This window comes from Cynocephalus volans, chromosome 4 (assembly GCF_027409185.1).
Source record: "Cynocephalus volans isolate mCynVol1 chromosome 4, mCynVol1.pri, whole genome shotgun sequence".
In the NCBI taxonomy this organism is placed as follows: domain Eukaryota; kingdom Metazoa; phylum Chordata; class Mammalia; order Dermoptera; family Cynocephalidae; genus Cynocephalus; species Cynocephalus volans.
The window spans coordinates 110,131,012-110,155,245 of record NC_084463.1 but is presented as its reverse complement, the minus strand read 5'-3'; the positions used below and the strand labels follow the sequence as shown (position 1 = coordinate 110,155,245).

The following is a 24,234-nucleotide window of genomic DNA, read 5'->3' as shown; positions in this document are numbered from 1 at the left end:
CATAAGAGTCAGGAGAGATCATATGATAATCCTCTAATTTAAAGAAGGAAAACTAAAGCTCAGTAAGAAGAAGCAGAGAGGGAACAGGCCAGATCTTCTGGCAGTGAGTGTGTAGCACTGCTTCTTTACATCACATCTGCCTTCCTCTGTGTGCTGTTCTCTCATAACACAAACACATCTCTCTCAACTCTAAGCAACAAAAAGTGACTAAAGGAAATGTCACAAGCATCTCTTTAGGTACTGGGTTCAGCACTCTCCCACAGAGCGTCACTCAATGTGAGAAGACCTGTGTTCCAATTAACCAGCTAACTTAGGATCCTGGGTCTTTTGGGAATGGGAGCCTCTAAGATGAATCAGAGCTGCCAAGAGCAGCAAACCAGAATCCAGATGTCCTCACGATTTCAGAACCCCCACTTTGCTCATTACAAAGGAGCAATGTCATGGAACCTATGTTTACTTTTTCCATAGCTATATATTCTCTAAACCAAAACTCTTCTGAGAATGAAAAGAGACATTTTTAGTGCTTATTATATCAGGATGACAGGGACTGTCTCAGGCAAACCAGGACATACAGTTACCATAATCAAGCATTTATCACCCCATTCTATAAATTTCTATTTAGGAGATTTATGTCTTTTACATCTTTGGCACAGTGCCTATAGATAGAAGGTACTCAATAAGTAACGAATGAATGAGCAAACACATAACTTCCCCAGTGGTCCACCGCAGGTCAGCATCAAGCTGATAAAACGGCCTTTTTCTACCACCTGGGCTGGCTCTGGGAGCTAGTGCAGCAGCTTTCTCAGCCACATGGTACTCACGAGTTTCTCTCGCTCTAGCTCTGTGCTGAACCTGGCTTGTAGTTCCACTTGAGTCTGAAGGCGTTTCTTTTCCTCTTCTGCTGCACGAGATGCTGCTTCTTCCAGTTTCTACCCAATCAAAAACCCATCCACAGAAAAGCAGGATTGTTACAGTGGAAGTACATCAGAGAGAGAGATGGTCACACTTAAGCATATGGGAGAAGCCAAACACTCTTTAACATTCAATAAAGACAGAATAAAAACTTTTAGATCCACTGGATTTCCATTCCAACAATTTGTCCAGTTAACATACAAAACAAATTAGGTAAGTGAATGACGATTGATAAGTCTGGACAACATCTCGCAAAGAAGATTTCAGTATGGTCATTGAGTTAAATTCATTTGTAACTGCATTCATGAGGTCTGAGAGCTATTTCTTGAGCTCTTTCTATATAGTTTTGTCATCCTACACATTAGTCCTTAAAACTTTTACCAGAGCTCAACTTCCAGAAGGGTGGCATGAGGAGCTCTGTGGACCCTTTCCTCAGCAAAACAACAATAACTGGTGAAAAATATCTTAATTAAAAAAACCAAAAACAACCATTTAAAGTCTCTAGAAATTATCCTAAGGGCATACAGCAAATAAAGAACATTTATATAAGAAAATCTACTAAATCTCAGTAAGAATAGTGAGATGCTTTGAGGCACAATGCACTCCCCTCCTTCTTCCACATAATGTCAGTGGGAAGGAAGCTCTGCTCCTGGCAGATGGAACCAAGAACAAGGGTTCTCTCAGCTCACAGTCTAGGGCTACTGTATCTCCCCAGGAGGGGCAGGCTGCCGGTATTTCTCATCCTGCCCAGCTCCATGTTGCAGAAACTCTATTCCAGGCCAGGGTGTCTGAGAGATCTGGGGCTCTCTTCTTCCACCAGCCCCACACACCACCCAGAGGGTGGAAGCTCTACCCCAACTATGACAGGCGGAGAATACTGGGCCTCATCACCCTTGTCCCAACTCGCTTGTGAGGCAGAAGTTCCACACAGGGAGAGGCAAGTGGAGAAGACAAAGCCTACCACGTCCACCCAGTGACAGGCTCATAAAGCAGGAGTATCACTCCAAGAGAAGCAGACCACTATCTCCATCCCCAGCTCTAGAACACGGCACAGAGGTTTCGCATAGGAGGAAAGTCAGGCTCTGCTGCTCTCCCAAAAAGAACTGACTTTATTTGAAAGTGTGAGGAAGTACAAGCCTAAGGGCACTCTCAAAAACAGTGGAGATTTTGTAAGGAATTAAAAGGATGGTAGCTCTATGAGAGCAACACAGTAAACCATATACCAGCCAAAAGTCTGACAGAAAGAACTAGGGGAAGAGCCCTTCTTTGAGCCCTCATTATAAACTTTTATACTGATATAAAAAGAACTCAAAAATATATTAAGTGAAATAAACTAGATGCAGAAGAGTGAGGTGAGTATGTACATTTTTTTTTTTTTTTTTTTGTCGTTTTTTCGTGACCGGCACTCAGCCAGTGAGTGCACCGGTCAGTCCTATATAGGATCCGAACCCGCGGCGGGAGTGTCGCCGTGCTGCCAGCGCAGCACTCTACCGAGTGCGCCACAGGCTCGGCCCGAGTATGTACTTTTGTGTGTTTAAAACATGGGAAAGGGCTGGCCTGTGGCTCACTTGGGAGAGTGTGGTGCTGACAACACCAAGCCAAGGGTAAAGATCCCCTTACCAGTCATCTTTTAAAAAATAAAATAAAATAAAACATGAGAAAATAAGAATGTATACTCATATTTGCTTACCTTGGGCAAGGGATGGGAACTATGCGGAAAGAGGAAAGAAGCAGGAGGAAATCTTTTCACTGAATGCCTTGTTGTATCTTTATTTTATTTTTATATTTTAATTCATTCATTTAGTTATTTTAAAATAATAAACGCAAGTGAATGATCACCCAAATTGAGAATTACTATATTGACAATAACTTGTATTTAGCTATGAGCTGCTCTTTTACCCCATTCTCTACTTTCTCCTACCAGAGATAATCACTAACCAAAATTTGTGTTTAACAGCCCTTGTTTTTTTAAAACTATAGTTTTGTCTATACATGTTCCAAAAAGCACATTGTTTAATTTTAGTTGTTTTTAACTCAATAAAAATGCCTTGTCATATATAATATTTTGGTATTTTTTTCAGTCAATGTATATTGCTAAAATTCATTCATATTGCTGTGTGTGTCTGTAGTTGTTTTTAATAGTAATATTCCTTTGGGTAAATGCAACTACAACTTTTATATTCTTGCTATTGTTTATGGGCATTTGGGTTGTTGTTCCAGGTTTCTGCTATCATGAATGGTACTGCCATGAATATTCTTGCATATGTCTTCTGATGCAAAAGTACATATACATACACACATGTACACATTTAGAAGTGGAATTACTCGTCAAAGGCTGTGTAAATGTTAATTAAACCTTACAAAATAATGCTGAACTATTTTTCAAAGTGGTGCACCAATTTCCACTCCTACCAGCAATACAGAAGAGCTCCTGTTGAACTGCATCTTCTCTTACACTTGGTATTGTCAGACTTCTTAACTTTTGAGAACTTGAACGGGTGTAAATAGTATCTAATTTTCTCTTGATTTGCATTTCCCTGATCAATAATGAGGTAGACCATCTCTTCATATATGTATATTGACTATATATATTTCCTTTCCTGTAAAATGCCTGTTCACATCCTTTGCTTGTTTTCATTGCAATGCTTACTTATTTCTACAAAACACAGCTGAAAGAAATTAAAGAGGACGAAGGAAATCAGAAAATTTCTTGAAACTAATGAAAATAAAAATACACTGTACCAAAACCTGTGAGATATAGCAAAGGCAGTACTAAGAGGAAAATTTATTATAATAAATGTTTACATCAAAAGAACAAAAAGACTTCAAATAAACAACCTAATGTTACATCTCAAAGAACTAGAAAAACAAGAATAATCCAATCCCAAAATTAGTAGGCAAAAAGAAATAAAGATCAGAGCATAAATAAATGAAATATAGACCAAAAAAAAAAAAAAAAGACACAAAAGATCAATGAAACAAAAATTTGTTTTTTTGAGAAGATAAACAAAATAGACAAACTATTAGCTAGACTAAATAAAAAAAGAAGACAGAAGACCCAAATAACCCAAAATGAAAAAGGAGACATTACAACCAATACCACAGAAATACAAAGAATCATTGGAGACTAATATGAACAACTACACATCAACAAATTAGAAAACCTGGAGGAAATGGATAAATCTCTGGACACATACAAACTATCAAGACTGAACCAAGAAGAAATAGAAAATCTGAATAAACCAGTAATGAGCAATGAGATTAAAGCAGTCTCCCAACAAAGAAAAGCCCAGGACTGGATGGCTTTACTGCTAAATTCTACCAAACCTTCAAAGAAGAACTAATACCAATCCATTTAAAATTATTCCAAAAAAATGAAACACAGGCCATTCTCCCAAACTCCTTCTATGAAGCTAGCATCACTCTGATACCAAAATCAGATGAAGATACAACAAAAACAGAAAACTTCAGGCCAATATCCCTGATGAAGATAAACACATAAATCCTCAACAAAAAATTAACAGAATACTGCTGTATTATATATACATTATATACCATGATCAAGTGGGATTCACTCTAGGGATGCAAGGATGGTTCAACACACATAAATGAATAAATGTGATATACCACATCAACAAAATCAAGGACAAAAACCATATAATTATCTCAACAGACACAGAAAAAGCATTTGACAAAATTCAATATCCATACATCATAAAGACTCAAAAAATTAGGTATAGAAGGAAAGTATCTCAATATATGAATAAAATAAAAGCTATATATGAAAACCCACCACCAATATTATTCTGAATGGGGAAAAGCTTTTAAGGACAGGAACAAGACAAGAATACCCACTCTCACCACTCCTATTTAATAGTACTAGAAGTACTAGCCAGAGCAATCAGGCAAGAGAAAGAAAGAAAGGGCATCCAAATTGGAAAAGATGAAGTCAAATTGTCCTTGTTTGCAGATGACATGATTCTATATATAGAAAAACCTAAGGACTACCAAAAACCTCTTAGAGCTGATAAATGAATTCTGTAAAGCTGCAATATACAAAATCAATACACAAAAATCAGTAGTGTTTTAATACTTCAATAGCAAACTAGCAGAAAAAGAGATCAAGAAAGCAAGCCCATTTACAATAGCTACCAAAAAATAAAATATCTAGGAATAAATTTAACCAAGGAGGTGAAAGATCTCTCTACAAAGAGAAATTTTTGTATTTTTTAATTTTTGAACCTATTCAAATGATTATATTTTTTAAAAGAAACAAAAGTAGAAATAATAAACATTTGGGCAAACCCTTTAAACAAATTTATTAACTTATAAAAACTACCATGATTTCTTATTCCTTCAGATTAAATAAAGTCTGTCAAGTCTTAAAAACCCAGATATGTAATCTAATGTCAGGTGATTAAAATATTCATCTAAGCCGTGTTTTTCTAAGAATGCTTCAATGAAAAACTGGAAAACTGTATTTATTGACAATAAAAAGAAAATCAATATCAGCACTTAACCAAGAATCCTAGATCTGTCACTTGAATAATTCTATAATCCTTGGTAGTGGGAAAGTTATCTGGGTATATTCCTTGCCAACACCACGCATACATTCACATTACCCATAGCAGGTAACTTACATGCTCCTGGAAGGCAGAATTTAAAAGAGTTTAAGAGTGTAAAAGGGCATCAGATGGATGAATGTCAAATTCATGATGCTAAGTGAAAGAATCCAGTTTTTAAAATATATTCTGTATGATACTACCTACACGACAATTTGCAAAAGGAAAAAATATAGAACAGAGAACAAATTAGCAATTTCCAGGGATGAGGGGAAAATCTGAACATAAAGGAGAAGCAAGAGGGAATTCTTTGGGATATCACAATTGTTCTATATTCTGCTTGTAGTAGTTACAAGAATCTAGGCACATACAAAAAATCATAAAACTATACAGAGATCGTGAATCTTACTGTTTGCAAATCTTAAAAAGTTAAAAAGAAAGAAAAAATAGTTTCTAAAATATTGGCAATATTCTATCCTAACCTGGGTAGTAGTTTCATGGGTATTCACCGTATGATTATTTGTATACACATATTTCATTCTCTCCTCTGCAGATATGACCTATTTCATAATTTTAACAAATTATTAAAAAGGACACCAAGCCCCAGCTCCCCACCTCACCCCCACCCACATAATATCTACTTCTGATGTGTGCACAATGGAGGGAGGAAGCAGTGATCACATACTGCAGGTGCTCAGCCTAGCCTGTCGAGAGTTTTTAAAGAAAATATATTGCAGCAGAAAGAGGCAAGATGTAAGAGTGATTTGGGGGGGGAAGAGCAATAAGAACTGAGGAGCTGCTTTTAGACAGTACATGTGCTGGATAATAACAATTGTTTCTAAGATTGTATGCCACACCTTTTAAAATCTTTCTTTATGAGTCTACGCAGAGGAAGCTCAGCACAAAGTGTGGCATTTCCATGGTTTGCAAAGACTGAACCCCATCAGTATTGTGGCGTCTCGGACTATGAGCCACTCCCACATCCCAAGGCAAAGGTGTTACACAGAAGGGCACAAAAGGGTCTTTGAGCTTGTGGTTAGCAGGTGCTTACTGATTCAAGGCAGACAGGATCAGCCTAGAGGTGTCCCAAATAAAGACCAGGCTCACACACTGGGAGACTCACTACGACCCCCAGAACCATGACATAACCAAGGAGCAAGGTTTCCTAGTGAACGTTAACAAACTTACACAGCCTATGGTATTTGACCTCCTAGCCTTGAGATGGAAGGAGAAGCAGACCTAGACTGTATCTTTGACTCCAAATAGTAAGTAAACCCATGTTCTGCACTATGAGTCTTATGAATGAAGATAGGAGCTAAAGGGAAAAAACTAAAAAAGCAACAGACCCTGCCCCGATCACCAAAAATGCCCTTAACATTCTCGGGGAAACGAGATTTCCCATCTTTCTCAGACAAAATATGTTCATTATTCATATAAATAGCCTTCCTAGTCAATGAGATGTTTTTGCTGCCCTGAGATCCTTACACTTTCAGGCTGGAAAACCAGTATGTCTCACCTAGTGGTCCGGATATACTCCTGAGAACACAGTTCATCAAAAACATCTCCCTAAAATTGCACTAACCTAGTCCTGGTAAAATCAAAGTAGCTGTAGCTTCCAAAATGAAATGGAGAGCCCTCATCCAGCCCAGCGCCCATTCCCACCTTCCGCACAGTCTCCAACTCCTGCTGTTTGTTTTCATTAGCAGCCTGGAGCTCCTTCATCTGTCGCTCCAGCTCCTCCTGCTCAGCCAGCATCTTCTTCCGGAGTTCTTTCCGACGCTGGCGGGCTTCTTTGTGTGGTGGGGGGCTTCCCAGCTTCAACAGGTGGATAGTAGAATGAATTGCTATAAAAAGTGAAGTTTCAGAAAAAATGGGAATTGCTCTTTATTCTTTGTAAGTCTATCATGCAAATGGTACAGTGGGAAGAAAACCAGGCAGGGAGTCAGAAGACCCAGTATAGATTCTGACTCTACCAGTGAATAGTGGTGTGATCATGGGCAAGTCACATTACCTCTTGCAGCATCAGTTTCCTCCTCTATAAAATGAAAGAGAGAATCTATAGTCTCTTCCAACTCCAAAATTCTAAAACTGTATATCTGTGCTTAAAGTGACACAATTGATTCAGAAATATTGCACACACTTTAAGAACTTATGACAACACTTTCAACTCTTTTCTCTATACTTCTCAAAAAGCCAAATAAGAATAAGACACTGTAAGGGCAGAAATTAAAGTTTCTTGACATATGATTTGCGACCTGCTGAGTTTAGTCTGCCCCTCATCTACGCCTTATGAAACCACCTCCCTATATACTCCCTTTCTGAGAAGATAACAGGCAACAGTAGCTGCCATTTATTGAAAACACTCATACAGACTCCTATTATGCATCTAAAGGATATAGAATATGTATATCCTTTACATGCATTATCTTTCACATGAAATCTTTTTTCCTGATATTTTTCATTACTTAAATTTAATTTCTTGAATAGGTAATATTTTCACATTCAAATCTGAAAAGCATGAAAGGATATCTGAGCTTCAGTTTTTTCACTTAATTTATCTCAGAGAGTTTTCCATATTAGCACATAAAGAACCTCATAGTACGACACTGTGTAACTATATCCCATAATTTATTCAACCATTTCCCAACTAATGGACAGTTAGGTTATTTGCAATCTATCACAAACATTTCTGCAATGATATGTCATTTTGAAAACGTGCAAATACATCTGTAATTATCTAATTTTTAACCCTCACAACAACCCTGAGAGGTAAGTACTATTATTATCTTCATTTCACAGAAGAAGAAAGCAGCTACAGAATCATAACTCAAATCAAGTGACCCACGAAAGAAGATTCAAACCCAGGTAGACTTGCCTCAAACTCTTGAACTACATCAAAATGACCACAAAATCCAATATAACATAATTTTATCTATGTTTAAGAATAGAATATTCAGAATCCCTTTTCAGGATTAAAAAACAAAAATCTCATATATAGTTCTATACTAGTTTTGGAATAAGGTAAAACTTTAGTTTAAAAGTTATTAACTCAAACGTTTGTGTTCTTGAGATACTTATTTGAAACTAATGATTTCTTGTGGAAGTAATGAAACTTTAAAATCACTTGAAGTATTCAAAAGCAACTGCATAATTCCTCCTGTTTTACGTATTACAAAAAACACAAGATGGTCACTTTGACATTCTTCACTATCCTTAAAAGGGGAAATTCTGTACTCTCTAAATAGTAAATAAAACTAAAATCTCGCCTTGAAAATTTCCCAAGTTCATTATGCAAATCAAATTGGTGAAAACTTTGAGAACTCTTTTCTTTCAGCTACTATGTATGTCACACAGAAATAACCATAGACAAGTTCATTATGCAAATGAAACTGATGAAAATTTTGAGAACTCTTTTCTTTCAGCTACTATGTATGTCACACACAGAAATAACTACAGACAATGAGGAAACAATGCCTTAGCATCTTTCATGAGATCTAAAAATAGAAAGTCAGACCTCTCAAGTTATAGCACAGTAAATAATAAAAATTATCCTACCCTGAATCCATTCCTGTTTCTTCTTCTTATCTGAAGCACTGATTTCAAAGGTCTTATCCAAACATTTTATGAGAAAAAGGCATTTCTTTCCATCTTTGTCAGGCAAAGACTAAAAAAGGAAGCAAAATCAGTTCTTTAAAGCTATTAGTATTTAAATTAATCTTAACTATTTATACAAGTCTGACTGAAACGCAATGTTAATGAAAAATACCTATAAATGCATATTACTGATTTATTAATGTTGTCTGCTAGGCAGCATTATTTATGGTAACAATGACCCCAGATTGGTACACTACATCTGGACTGGGAGAACTATAAACAATTGACAGGGATGCCAGGCCCTGGGCTTTCCTGAGTGCAGCAACTCTTGTAATCTGAGCACGTCCCTTGTAGGAACTCTAGAAGGTACATCTGCGGAGTTGTTACAAGAGGTATTAATTGTTTCCTATGGAACATGAGACTTCTAAGCCAGGGTGATTTCTACACCTGCCTGATGTAGCTTCCTCTCTGTGCATCTGGGGTGTTATTGCTGGCAACCTGTGGTTCCTGTCCTCTATCTTTATGAGTAGACTGGTATGGCCTATGGTAATCTTGTAGGTCTCCTTGTTTAGTTGAATCTAAGAAGACTGCTTCATGGGCACTGCACACCCCAAGATATTAATATATCTATACCATTTCATTCATCAAAATATATTATAGATTATGTGATCTTAGACAAATGTTCTTCAACAAATACAGAGGGACAGTTCATGTAAAAATTAAAAACTCAAAAATGTATATTCTTGAAAACTTTACTTCTTTACAGAATTAGTAGGTATAAATAAAGTGTCCTGAAAATCACCTAAAATATTCAAATGTAGTGTTCAGATCTTCTTTTATATTTTTATTCTTTTTGGCGGCTGGCTAGTACAGGGATCCAAACCCTTGACCTTGGTGTTATAAGGCTGTGCTCTAACCAACTGAGCCGATCTTCTTTTATTTACTGTAGTCAAATATCCCAGATTTTCTGGTATATTAATGATTTTAAATATTGTCTCACTGAATTTTTTTTTTTTTACTTTATAATCTATTTTTTAACTTCATTTTATTCAGTAAATGATCCCTTAAATGTTCAAATAAATTAGACTTAATCACTATACTTTGTTCATGAGTATTAGACTGAAAATAAATTCACATTAGAAAAAAATTTTGTCGGCTCCCTTTAATTTTTGGTTCAGAAACTATGGCAACTGTGTGACTATATTATTTTGGAAATGTAAAATTTGGGATTATCTTAAGGATCTAGAGTCTAGAAGGAAGAAGTTAAGAAACTACTTCAGCAGCAGGGGGCAGCACCTGGTAATCTTGTAAAGAACAATAGACTTACCTCTACGCAGCAATTTTCATCCAAGAGAATGTCTCCTTTCTTATCTTTCAGATCCTCACCCACATAATAAGAAATTATGTTGGGTTTTAGTACAAACCAGCGTTCAGTCCAGTTTTTCCGTCTATGGCCTTTTTTCATCATGTAACCCTATGAAAGATTAAATCTGATATAAATGTTTGTCCTTATATTTGTAAGGGCTGATATGTCACCTTTGATATTCTTGCCTACTCCATTATTTGATACATGGTCCTGAATACATGAATATCAATAGTCTTGTGCTTTGTGGTTCATGGACCCTTTGAGAATCTATGAAGACCAGGGACACTATATTTGGTCAAATTCATGCAAACACATGCAGACAAAAGTTTGCATATAATTTCAGACACTTCAGAGATAACTTCCTTCCCAAAGTGATACACAGATAATAGATTTAGAACTCCCTTGATGTTAACAGCATCTTGGGTTTTAAAAAATTCCTTATCTTTTAGAGATACCTATTGAAATATTTATAGATAAAATGAAATATCTAGGATTTGCTTCAAAATAATACAGGAGAGGTAAAAGTAGATGGGACAGGATTAGCCATATGTTGGTGGTTACTAGGGATGGGTGATGGGCATATGGGAGTTCATTATACTATTTTGTCTATTCCCTTTAAAAAAAAAAGAATGCCTAACAGTGATTCTCAGTAAATTAAAACCTCAATCAATGAAAATGCTAAAAGGTGTCAGCTTGGCTGAGTTTATCTGTTCAACCAAATATTCGAGGATTTCCACCCTCCGGTACCAACCTACCTTTCTAACTGAACTCTCACTATTCTGGAGGATGAACTCTGTTCCAGATGAGCAGAAAATATACTGGACCAGGAGTTAGGATACTGGCTTCTAAGCTCAGACTAGCCCTGTACTTCCTTCCCCACATATTAGCCTCCAAGGTATGGAATACAAATTTTTACTTTAGCAAAATTATACTTTATTATAGGCCAAAGCCTTTCAAGATTATATGAGAATAGCTGTTACTTTCAATATTAAATCAACAGGTGCTGATAGCCTATGGCAGACAATACAAATCATTAAACATATAACAGTAACTCGATTGTAGGTTTCATTTGATTACTATACTAAGTTCTAATCATATTACATGTTCAGTTTCCTAATCTTCGGACATTTAAGCAAAAACTATTCATACTGCAATTCAACTGTAGTCCTATATCCTGCCATAGTAATGGGCCTAGAAGTCCTCTTCAGACAGAGACTATGTCTCATACCTCTTTGTAGCACCAAAAAGCTATACAAATTAAGCCTCAATTAATGTTTATTGACAGGCTCCACTGGGAAAAAAGAGTAAAGACAACAATATCACCAACTGAACAAAGAAAGGAGCAAAGTAAGGAAATCCCAAGTCAGAGTTATTATTCAATATAATAACATACAAAGTTTGAAAGATCCACCAAAAAGAATTCTATTTAATGAGCACCAAGCTTCCCATATGTACTCATGTATCAGATATTATGCTGGGTGATGAGAAAACAAAGACAATAGTCTAATTAAGACAAATGCAATTTTGTTATAATAAAGGTATTTCTTTTTTCCAGAAGTAACGGTATTTTTCTAATTTTAGAAAAATAATATAAAATCACATAGAAAGTCCAATAAAACATAAAGGAATAAAGAATAAAATAAAATTCACCAAAATCCCACAATCGAGAGGCAGTCACAGTTTGGCGAGCATCCTTCCAGACAGCTCTACACACATACCTCACGTTACATGAAAGGGGTTACAGGATAACTACTGTCCAGCAACCTGTTTTTTTCACTGAACAATATGCTATAGGGATCTTTCCAGATCAGTGGGTATGGATGTGCATATGATATGAAGGTACATTACAAATAGTTTGGAAACGTGATTATTTAAACAGTTCTTTCAAAATAGTAACTTCCTAATTCTTAACTATATTTTAAAATTGCACCAATTCTTTAAAATGAAAGTGCAAGACTGGAAAAATATGCAACTTTATTTCTATTCTAAATCAGTGTAAGAGTATAAGTGACTTATGCTCATCTTGGTGATGAAAATACTATTAATTTCAAAATGTCAAATTTTAAAGATGAGAAAAAAAAGCAGTGTTACAGGATCCTTACCTGTTTCAACACATCTAATATAAGCTCATTAAAGACTTCATTAATTGCCATAGATACTGTCTGCCGATCCATGCCTTTGCTAAACTGTCCATTTCCAATAAGCTCAATAAGTTCCCACACAGAAAGGCCATCTTTACTGTCATCAAAGTTGATTTTATAATGTTCAAATTGTTCTTGCTGCCAACCTCCTCCCATAGCTTCTGTAAGTTTCTTAAGCAGGTATTCAATCTATATAAGGAAAAAATAATATTTCTTAGTTAAAAAAAATAACTTCTTAACATATTTATGTTATTTACCCTGATACGGTCAACTTAGGAAATATTCTTTACACTTCCAAAAGTGCATATCTTTAAAGAATCTCCTACTGTTGGGCAGAGGAGTATGGATAAAATGCCACTAGTCTATATCAGTCTAGAATAAATACAGGAATCAAAAACAGATGACCCCCTAATGTATAGTATACTTGCACATACATAACCATACACAAACTAATTGTGATCTGATTACTCTCTGTCAGATAAATATTTCAATATATTAGAACATTAATCTTACTGAACATGCAAGCACTAAACAAACATCTCAAAGTAGTGTGTACAAGTTATTCCCCAATTTACAAATTTTCCACATAAGCCAAGTATTTGAAATTCACGCTGCTTCCTCCTGTTAGAACACTGACAATGTTACAAACAATGGTTGAATCTCCCACCTGAGCCAGAAAAGCTTAGTAAATCTTCTAGAAAACCTGAGTATCCTGCAGTGCTCTCACAATACGTCCAAAAATGAATCGTCTCTACCCTCCAAATGTCTTCCCTCTGTATTACTGATTTCAGCTGGGACCACCACCATTTACACATTCACCCCTGCCAGCATTCTTGTTCCCCACCCCCTCACATCAAATCAATAAGAAAATCCTGCTGCTTTTACTTCTCTAGATCAGTGTTTTTCAAACTGTCAGTTATGGCCCATCATTAAATCATCTTAATGGATAGCAAACAGCATTTTGAGAATGGAATGAAAAACATTTGAGTTTATCCGCAATAAAGGCAAGTACTGTTTTGTGGTAAGTTTTGCCTTGTGTGTGCATGTGCCTACATGTTCTGGGTCATGATATAAAATATTTATCTTCCTATGGGTTGCAGTCAGAAAAGAATGAAGAATACTGTCCCAGACAGTTCTCAAATCCATCCCTCCTACTCCATCTGGCTTCGTTTTTCAGGCTTCCTAGTTGGTATCTTTGCCTCCAACGCTGCTTCCCTTTTATCTATATCCTGCCAGAAGGATTTTCATAAAACAAAAACCTGAGCCTGACACTCCTCTCCTTAAATCTCCTGGTTCCCTACGTCCTCAAAGATAAAGGCCAGGCTCCTCTGCATTCCACGATGATCACCCCAGCCTCTTTCCATTATGCCCCACCTGGATTTGACACTCCACCAATACCACCAATACCCTAGATGAGGGGTTGCAAACTTTTCCTGTAAAAGGTTTGAATAGAAAATATTTAGGTTTTGTGCTTCTCTATCACAAGTGGGGGGGGGATTTGTTTTTTGTTTTCAACCCTTTAGAAATGTAAAAACTGTTCTTAGCACACGGGCTGCACAAAATTGGGCTGTACAAAAATGGACTGCACAAAAATAGGCTGTGGCTGGATTCAGCTAGCAAGTTGTACTGTGCCAACACTTACCACATATTATAAGTAGCTTATCCACTTAAGACACTTTTTTAATGTTTCTACATCTTTTCCTACTCTGTCATCTCTCTAGAATGCACTTTCCCATTTCTCTCCCCAGCTAACTGGTATTTGTTCATGTCATACATCCTCTAGGATATTCCTACTCAAAGTGAAGTATGTGGACCAGCAGCAGCATCATCATCCAGAAACCTGTTAAAAATGAAGATTCTCAGACCCCACCAAAGACCCCCAAATCAGAATCTGCATTTTAACAAGAACCCCATATGCACACTAAAGTTTGAGAAGCACTGCTGTAGCAAATCTTTTGACCAACCCTAATCCAGGTCGGTTTCCCTCCTCTATGTCACTGCACTTGGCACACTGCATTTGAAATTATATGTTTACTCATTTGCTTCTCCACCATTTTCTGAATTCCTGTAGGAGGGACCATGTCCCACTCATCTTTGAATCCCCAAAGCTCAGCATGATACCTAGAACATAGCAGAGCTCAACTAATGTTTGCTAAGCTGACATGAACTAAGCTAAGCCTCAATTACCTATGAAATGGGCATAACAATACTCATCACAGAGGCACACCATGGAGTCCACCTGGGGTCCTGAGGTATGGAGCTGAGAGCCTCTCCCCACCCCCCCAGCCAGGCACACTATGGAACCCACCCGGGGTCCTGAGGCAGGAGCCAAGGGCCATCCCCCCATCTGCAATCAGGCAAGGAGCATGCCCAAAACACCACTTCCACATGGGTGGCCCACCACCATAGACATAGCTGCTGCAAAAGTAGCTAGATGCCACAGAAGTAGCCACAGCCATCATGCAGGTGGCCCACCAGACACTCAACTGCATTACACCAGGAGAGTCACCAGCGGAGACCAAAAAAAAAAGAGGACGTCTCTCTCTACAAAGCCCACTCCAGAAGAATAGAAGAAGCATCACTCTACAATAATAGTTGAGGTCCTGAACACCCCTCTTTCAGCATTGGACAGATCATCTAGGCAACAAATCAAAAGACAAACGTCAATCTTTCAGGAGAGAACAAATCCATGGTTATTAGAGGCAGGAGGTGGGGAGGGAGAGAAGGACAGGGAGAGATTGGATAAGGGGCATAAAGAATAAGTACAATTTGTAATAATTAACACTGTAATAATATTGATTTGATCAACACATGTTGTACACAGATGATAGTAGTCAATGTTGTACCCCCCAAAAATGTATAACCAACTATGCTTTAATAAAAAAAAATGCTCATCACATAGAACTATTATGGGGATAAAATGAGACAAATATAGAGCAATATGCACAATGCCTGGCACATAGTAAGTACTCCATCTATGTTGCTTCCCTTCTGTCCTGAGTGGAATTATTATTCAACCATTTAAAATTATATCTAAGAAAGCATTTATGAAATAACATAAAGTGAAGAAGAATGCAAAATTAAATTTACCAATGACTTGCACTGCATAAAGGTTATGGAAATATTTTGACAAATATCTGTCAGATACAGTAAGTTTAATTTGTTACAAATAGTATTGTGAGTTAATTTTTCTCCTTTCTCTTCTTTGCATTTCCATTAATTCGGTTATAATGTTGTTTGTAAAATAACAGTTTAACAGAAAAAGAATGGAAATACATGTGTGCAAAGGAACATATATTCACAAAATACCACAAGTTCAAAAAATATCAAGAATTCTATTGATTTAATCCAATAAGATATTATAAACTCCTCTAAAACAGAAATTATTTTATACACTAAAAATAGCACATGGCAGGTATTCAACATATGTTTACTTGGAGAAAAACACACTTAGGTCTTTCCTTTCTCTTGCTGGAGATATATCATCTACTGTTAAGCTTATCAGATATTACTAGATACTTTCTTGGCTCAAATAGAAGTAACAGGGATAGACAGTGGAAGAGAGAAAAAGGAAATGGTTAAGAAGGACAGAGAAAAGATGAAGAAAGAAGAGAAAGGGACAGAAAAGCAAAGAGGATAAAAAGATTAAAGTCAAGAAGTGATTGAAGAGATACACAAAAGAAAGAGTCAAAAAAGTACATTAAGATAAATAATTGCTCAAGGTAAAATAACTTAGTGGCATTAACACGTACAGAAGTTCAGTCTCCCTAAAGGAGCAAAAAGATGGGCCTGAATACAGTTTGGGGTAAAGGGAATACAGGCACAACTAGAAGCATTAGTAGTAAGGCCAAAGGAAGCACATGTGTACGGCCACATGTATGTACAGGATGACTACAAGTGGTCACGACAAGCTGCTGCAGACGACTGACCATTTGCACACATCAGGAAACAGCCTAAGCTCTTCCTCACCTACTACTATGAATGAACCCAAGCCCCTCACACTCTGAGCTTCAGCTTCCTCTTCAAAATCAGATGATCTTTCATAATGTCTGTAATTGAGAAAGTGCCTGTTACTATCAAACTCAGTTCTAGAGGCAGCTTCTGGACTCATCCTGAACCTTCCTGAAGGTGCCCTCCCAAGCCCTTTTGTGATGTTGGCATCAGAACCCAACATCTATCTGTTCAGTATTCCCAGTGACTGTGCCAGACAACTAATCTAGATTCATTTCCTGCTGACTTTCAACACAATCATATACGTATCATAACCGCATAACATAGGACCTTTTGATTCATTGTATTGGGCCAAGGAGAGACATTCTCTCTCCCATTCTGCACTATTCAATCGTACCAAATAATAAATCACGTGCTGCTCTTGAGTGGTCTGCAACAATTCTAAGAGCTCATTCAGTTTCAGGAAGCAGCTTACTTCCTCCTTCCAAGCAAGTTTCACCAAAAATAACAAAGAATAAACTTTCAAGCTGCATGTGATTTTCAAGGCCTTTGGCTCCAAAATTTATTTTGTAAAAGTTCTTTGCCTGTCATCATTAAAAGGGGTATTTATTGACTTATCAACAATTCAGCTTTTATTTCATTCAGGGCCTAGTAAAACTCTTTCAGTTTTAATTTTCGACTACATCAAGGCAATTCTTCTAAATAAGTCCACAAGAGAGACATCCTGTTTTGCTCTTGGTTCTGTAGGAAATGAATACTAAATAAAAACTATATTTTACAGACACACATTTCCAGGAATATCATCTGACAAGAATCATGGAACCAACTCAAATGAGCACACACTATTTCTTGACATCTGTGTGGTAGAAACATCTTAACTTCACCATGTAAGTCACTTAAATATTTAACATTCTTGACACTACTTTTTGGGTGACGGAAAACTGAATGAAAAGCAAACTTACTGCCATTGTTTTATCTTACGTAGTATTAATTGAAGCTGGAGAAAAAAATCTTTCTTAAAAAACACTCTGGACTTACACCAAATACAAATGATCCTTATAGTAGGTGGATTTAAATTTATAAGGCCTAAAAACTGTTGATAAGATTACAAATTACCCAAGGTATATATACTCATGAAAAATTAAGACATGATACTTCAAAATTTATTTTTTAAATGTATGTTTTCACATTAAATTTTATTAAAATATGTAAGTAAAATGATTCAAACAGTCTTTTTAATGTTACTAAATTATTTCGAAAGGAAGCAAAATTTAACAGAGAATATGTTTTCCATAATATAATGTGACCTTCAGTTTGCAACACTTGGTCAAAGGCCAAGTGATATGCTAAGAGCTCAATTAAGACAAGTCCATGTGTTAAACCTCAGGAGGCTGACTCAGCAGCTAGACAAAAAGAAACTTCACATAAGTCTGTCCCAATGATCCCTTCTTTCTCCACACAAGCATTCCTGGCCACAGAAGAATAATCTGTAACCAGAAGAAATGCTGAGTGAGTTAAGGCCATCAAAGTACAGAATAAGTCCAAACAACAACATGACAAGGTATGTTGCCTGGCTGTTCTAACAAATCAAAGAGAAGTAGTTCCTTTCTCAAATGAGATTAACTTGTTTTTGAAAGAGGACTAAGACATTCCTGTCATCCTGCAAAGATGAAGGTAAACATGCTGAGGAGTCCTGCCGGGGCTCTGGGCTGCAGAAAGGATAAAGTCATGGCACATGTCAAGGCTCATGGGGGTCCCAGGTCTTCAGGCTCCCTTGAACAGAAATCTTTTGAGTTTCTTAGGCAGAGCAGTCAGGAAGCTGATGCTGACTGGCTCCCTTCACAGGCTTTAGCTCAGTGATGAAATCAAGCCAATGACAAGTCCTCCACATTAAGCAAGTGCTGCCTCAGGGAATAAAGTAAGTCTCCCTACTCACTAATTTCTAATTTTGAAATCAGAACAAGGTCACTTTCACGCTCATCATGAAAATTTTAGTGATGGAAAAACACCAAAATGTCAAGGGTAAGAGACCCACCCCACCTTCAGTTCCAAAGAAAATACAAATAAATTTGGAACACTGAGTGCAACTGTAAAATGTCTTAAAAGACGATACTGGAGATTTTATTTGCATAATCCTTCTAAGCAGCAGCTAAGTTTTAAAAATACCATTGGTACATTTTTTTCTACATCTATCAATAGTCCATTCCCTACGTCTCTGTATTAGGCTAGACAATTTCCTTGGACAAAAATGCCATAGCATGTTTTATTTTTTATTTTCCCTTTAACATAGTATGCAATTACATCATTATTGCTATTAAGCATTAAGAAACTATGCCCACCACTACAGTGAAATTGCCTTCTCCTTGATTACCAATACCTAATTGTTCAATCCAAGGGCAACTTTTCACTCACCACCACATAATTTTTCTGTAGCATCTAATGCCAGTAACTACTATCTGCTTCTTAGAACTTTTTGTTTCTTTGGCATCCAGGACTCAACACTCCCCTGGTTCTCCTCCTACCTCACCGCCTGTTCAATTCAGCTTCCTTTTACTAAACCTACTTCTTCTTGCTGCCACAGAAACAGTCCCAAGGGCTGGCCAGTTAGCTCAATTGGTTAGAGCACCATGTTGGAACACCAAGATCAAGGCGTTGAATACCCCCTACCAGCCAGCCACCAAAAAAAGGAAAGAAAGAAATGGTCCCACAGTTTTGTCCCTGGCCCTCACATCTCCTACTAGTCTCTTCCTTCTTCATCTAACCTACTCCCGTGGTTTCCCAATCTCTCTCCAGCCCTGGCTTCTCACAAGCTCTAGATGTGCACTTCCAGTTGAATACAGGACAGTTCCACAAGGATGTTCCACCCAAAATGTCAAATGTACCAAACCCATTTTCATGCATCATGTCCCCAATTTGTACATCATCTTGTCATTCACAAACACATCGCTTTTAGTGAGCACTTATCATGGGTCCAAGCACTATGCTAAATGCTTCACATACATCAACTTTTTCAGTGCTTACAAGAGTCCAGTGAAGAAAGTAGTTATTCCCACTTTACAGATGAGGAAACCCAAACAAAGAGATTGAGTGATCTGCCACATAGTTGACAAGTAGTAGAGCTGGGTTTCAAACCAGTCAGTCTGACTTCAAAGACCATGCTTTAAACGAATAAACTATATTACCCCCAGCTGCCCAGGCCAGAAACTTGCCTATACTTCCCTACAGCCAGGCACTGTGCACTTGGTCCTGTGACATCCAGGTTCCTCTCATCTGGCTTTTTTTTCCATTCTCACTGATACTACTGTACTTTAGTCCTCAGTGCCACTTACCTTCTCTCAACTTCCCATCTCCCATCTCTCCACATTTCATCCATTCACCAATAACTCTCTTGCTCAAAAACCATCCATGGCTCACAGTTCCCCACTGCCTACATGACAAAGTCAAAAACTCTCCAGCCTTTTCTATCACCAACTCTTCTTCATAGCCATCATGTTCCAGTTAGAAAAAACATCTCTTATTCTTTTTTGACAGCCCAGCATCTAATCCCCTTCTTTTGTACAGGGAATTGCCTACCTCCCAATGTAGAAGCTGAAATTGCAAATGTGTCCTTTCCAAGCTCCCTCACCTAGCACACAGCGCCTGACCTAGGCCATGCCAGTTAAATGCATCATCTCCTGACTGTGAATTGGGAAGTGGGCACCATGAAGAACCCTCCCTAGTAGCAAGGACAGGTGCAAGAAGATTTGAGCTCCTGGGCAGCACCCAATATCCAGGGCCAGCGATGGTCCACAGTACACATGCAACACCTACCCTCTAATGGCAGCAGCATTTTCCTTGTGGCTCCTCACTGGGGTGACCAGTATAGTGACGGTATAAACCAGGCTGCATGGCCTCCACACCTAGTTTTCCTGCCACCATGGTGAGTCTGTGAGCTATTCAGCATCCTTTCAAAAAATTCTTTTTTGGCTTAAATCAGCCAGTTTGGCTGTTCCCAAATAAGCATCCTGACCGGGAATTCAGACAAACTGGATACCTCACTCATTTCAGAACATGCCCTTGCTTTCCTGCCTCATGTAACACTGCCCACTGTTTCTTCCATCCAGAATTCTTCTCTGCCTTCTCCATTATTCAAAATCTTTCCCATCCTTGAATGCCCAGTATAAGTTCTACTTTCTCCATAAATATAATAGCTAGCACTTAATGAGCACTTTCTAAGGGCCAGGCACTCTTCTCATTTAATATTCATAAGAACACTAGGAGATAGATATTAGCATTATCCCTATTTTAAAGCTGAGGAAACTGCAGCAAAAACAAGGTAAGTAAATTGCCCATGGTCACACAACTAGTGAACAGGGATGGAGCCAGAATCCAAACCCAGGAAATCATGACTCCAGAGCCCTTCCCTCAACAAATTCAGACCACAAGCTAAATCTAGCTCACCAGCCAAATCTGGCTCATCATCTGTTTTTACACACTCATGATCTAAGAATAGTTTTTACATTTTTAAATGATTGGGGGGAAAGATCAAAATAATATTTCATGACCCATTAAAATTATATGAAATTCAAATTTCAACATCCATAAATAAAAGTTTTATTGAAACACAGCCACAAAAAAAAAAAAAAAAACACAGCCACATACTGTCTGCGACTGCTTTCATGCTAGACAACAGAGCTGAGTCGTTTTGACAGAGACAGTATGGCCCAGACAGCCCACAAAGCCTCAGATATTTACTGTCTAGCCCCTGTCTGAAAAAGTTTAAAATCTTCCATTAACCACTACATTATATGGTCTCTCTTAAAAAGCCCTCCCTGATCCTTACTTGCCCCAAGCTGGAATAAATTTTCCCTTTCTCTATTTTGCTTTGCACTACACTTATTTTCCTCCTCAGTACCTGTAAATTCCTTGAGGGCAGGAAATCATCTTTTCCAATTTGTATTCTCCTTGCTGCCTCACTTACTGCTGGCAATCAATAAATGCTTGCTGATTTTAAATAAATATTGCAGTGTGAACTTTTAAACAGATTCTAATTATTTTCCTAACATGAACATGAATCACAGAAATCACAGACTAGACAATACTGGCAGGATGGGTAAAAACAGACACTCTGAACCACTACTGCTAGATGTGTAAATTGGTGCAGCCTTTCTGAAGGACAATTTTGCCTTATTCATCTAATACCTTGAAAATCTGCATTTCTTATGACACAGAATTCCACTGCTGGAAATTTATCCTAAGGAAATAAGCAGTCTGGTGTGCAAAAATGTGTGCAATAAAAGTAGTCATAGGAGTTAATATACTTACTGAGTACATATTATATGCCGGGCACTGAACTAAGTCCTTTAAACACAGAACCTCACAAACCTTAGAGTAAACATTATTGTTAGCCTTATTTCATAAATGAGGAAATTAAGACTCAGGAGGTTAAATAATTTATCCAAGGTTAAGGAATTATAGATGACTTTTTTAAAGTGGGGGGACTACAGCTGACTTTAATCTTCATTTTACTAGTCTTTTCTAAATTTTCTACTGTAATAAGCACATATTACATGCATGACTTTTTAGGGCAGTAAGATAGCACAGAAATCTTACTCCTTTTTTTTTTTCTTTTGGAAGTTCAGGGAAAATAACCCAGAACCAAACAAGCAGATGTTCTGTTTTACTTTGAAAAGTACATAAAGTCATCATCCTGGCCTTTGAAAACAAGAACAGTATTTACTCACATAAAATGGCTTTGAGAACAACATTCCGGATCCTATGTGTTTCCCATATAACATCACTTAGCTAGTATGATTTTGCCAATATTCAAGTAGACAGAAAATTATATTGTGACTTGTACTGAACAGAGACTGTTTGGACAGGAGGAGAGATTCATTTCTAATCATAGCAACTTAGAGAAGAAGAGTCTCACCCTCTCTGCAAACCTCTAGAGGTATTACATGCCCCCAAAATCACTAAGTTTGGGCTGCTTCTGGATTCAAGTTGTTTTGCCTCTGATCCAAAAACACCAGTCAAGGATCTCCTTCCATATCTATACTGAATTAACCCAAATCCTTCCAAGCCAGGTCTATTAAATGCTAAGATGGCCATGTAAAAACTCCCAAAGTCACACCTTACCTCTTCTGGTACAATAATTAATGGATACTTGTCCTCAGATAAAAAGTTGAAAATAACCCATACTTTAAATGCATCTTCTTCCATAATGAGCAGGGGACTCTTTGTCAGGTTTTTTTTGACACACAGCGTCCAACACATCCTATTGAATTCAATCTTGTCAAAGTTGTCTTGGACCTAAAAAGGAACGAGGAAAAGCCCCAATGAACCAGTCCAAAATATGCAGTATATAAGCCAAGAAAAATAGAAAGACAAAGTCCCCTCAGGCTTCCATATTAATCAATCCAGTTAACCAATAGCCACGTCCTTCATATTTGCTCTGGGTACTACACTTTCAATGGCTCAATGAAGAATGTTATACTTAGCCGGACACTGAAGCAACACCTACTCATATCACTCACTTATTACATAAAATACTGATCAGTCAAACAGTTATTTTTTCATATATACACATTATTTTCCTAAATAGATTACCAATACTAGTATACAGAAGGAGCTAAGAATGACAATTACTCAGTGCAAGCCACATGCAGATACCTCATTTTTACCTACACGGTGCAAAGAAGATACCTTCTTTTGGAAAAAACTGTTTAACTGAAATTGTAAAAAGACAGCTCTGCCATTCATTCATTCACTCATTCATTCATTAATTTATGCATTCAACATTCCCTCAGCATCTACTATAAGCCAAATATTGTGCTATAAATTAAGGACATAAAGATGAACAACTCTGTGCTCTTAGAATGTTCACAGTCTATTAGGGAAAACAGATGTACAAGTAGACAAATTTTAACATAACTGTAAAATTCAATAGCTTTTTACCCATTCAACAAATAAAATTTAGATAGTGATTATTATTTCTAGGGACAGTGCAATGATACTCAACATAATACTAGCCCATGTCTCCAAGGAACATAAAGACTATTACAATATAGCGTGCCAAGTACTATAATAGAGATAAACAGAGGACAACTGTAGGAACGCTGAGGAGCTAACAAAATCTTGAGATTTGGGGGAAGATTTGCAGAAAGAGTGATATGACAAGAGCTGAGTCCTAAAGGACCATCAAGACTCAACCAGATCAAGAATAGGATAAAAGGTGTTCCAGGTAGAAGAGAATATAAGAAAGCCCAGAGGTGGACTGGAGACTACCATGATCAGTTGGCAAGAGCTGTAGGAAGTTTAACGTGAAAAGGGCACTTGGTGCTGGAGGGTTGTATGAGTCAAGGCTCTGCATAAGTGCAAGTAACAGAAACCACCTTGGGTTCCTTTAAACAGAAAAGGAATTTACAAAATGGGTAACTTCACAGATCCAGTGTAAGGGCTGGAAAATCTAGGCTTTGAAACTAGCCAGTATCAAAGCAGGGTAGGAAGCGAGAACTGCAGCTGAAACCACTCACAGGAACAGGCTGGTGGAGACACCACTGCCAGTGTAACATGAAGCCACCACCACTGTTACCACTGCTACCACTGCCCCTGTCCTTGATCCTCTGTGTCACTCAGTCCTACTGGCTGAGACTGGGTCACATTCCTGTTCTCTAGCTGGCGAGGAGCAGGGAAAGTGAGTATCTGAACTTTTCGTTTCTGAGGTGAG

The 24,234-nt window shown here is 37.5% G+C and overlaps 1 protein-coding gene across 1 annotated transcript in view; it reads right to left on the bottom strand.

Annotated features, from left to right (window-relative positions):
* The window catches only part of SWAP70 (switching B cell complex subunit SWAP70), a 70,130-nt gene that overhangs the window by 11,993 nt on the left and 33,903 nt on the right, over positions 1-24,234 (bottom strand). Inside the window, exons 3-8 of the mRNA XM_063095354.1 lie at positions 22,644-22,817; positions 12,537-12,764; positions 10,396-10,542; positions 9,030-9,138; positions 7,137-7,318; positions 822-929 (exon numbers count right to left, since the gene is read on the bottom strand). Coding sequence (XP_062951424.1) covers positions 822-929; positions 7,137-7,318; positions 9,030-9,138; positions 10,396-10,542; positions 12,537-12,764; positions 22,644-22,817 — 948 coding nt within the window. The remainder of the gene's footprint in view (positions 1-821; positions 930-7,136; positions 7,319-9,029; positions 9,139-10,395; positions 10,543-12,536; positions 12,765-22,643; positions 22,818-24,234) is intronic.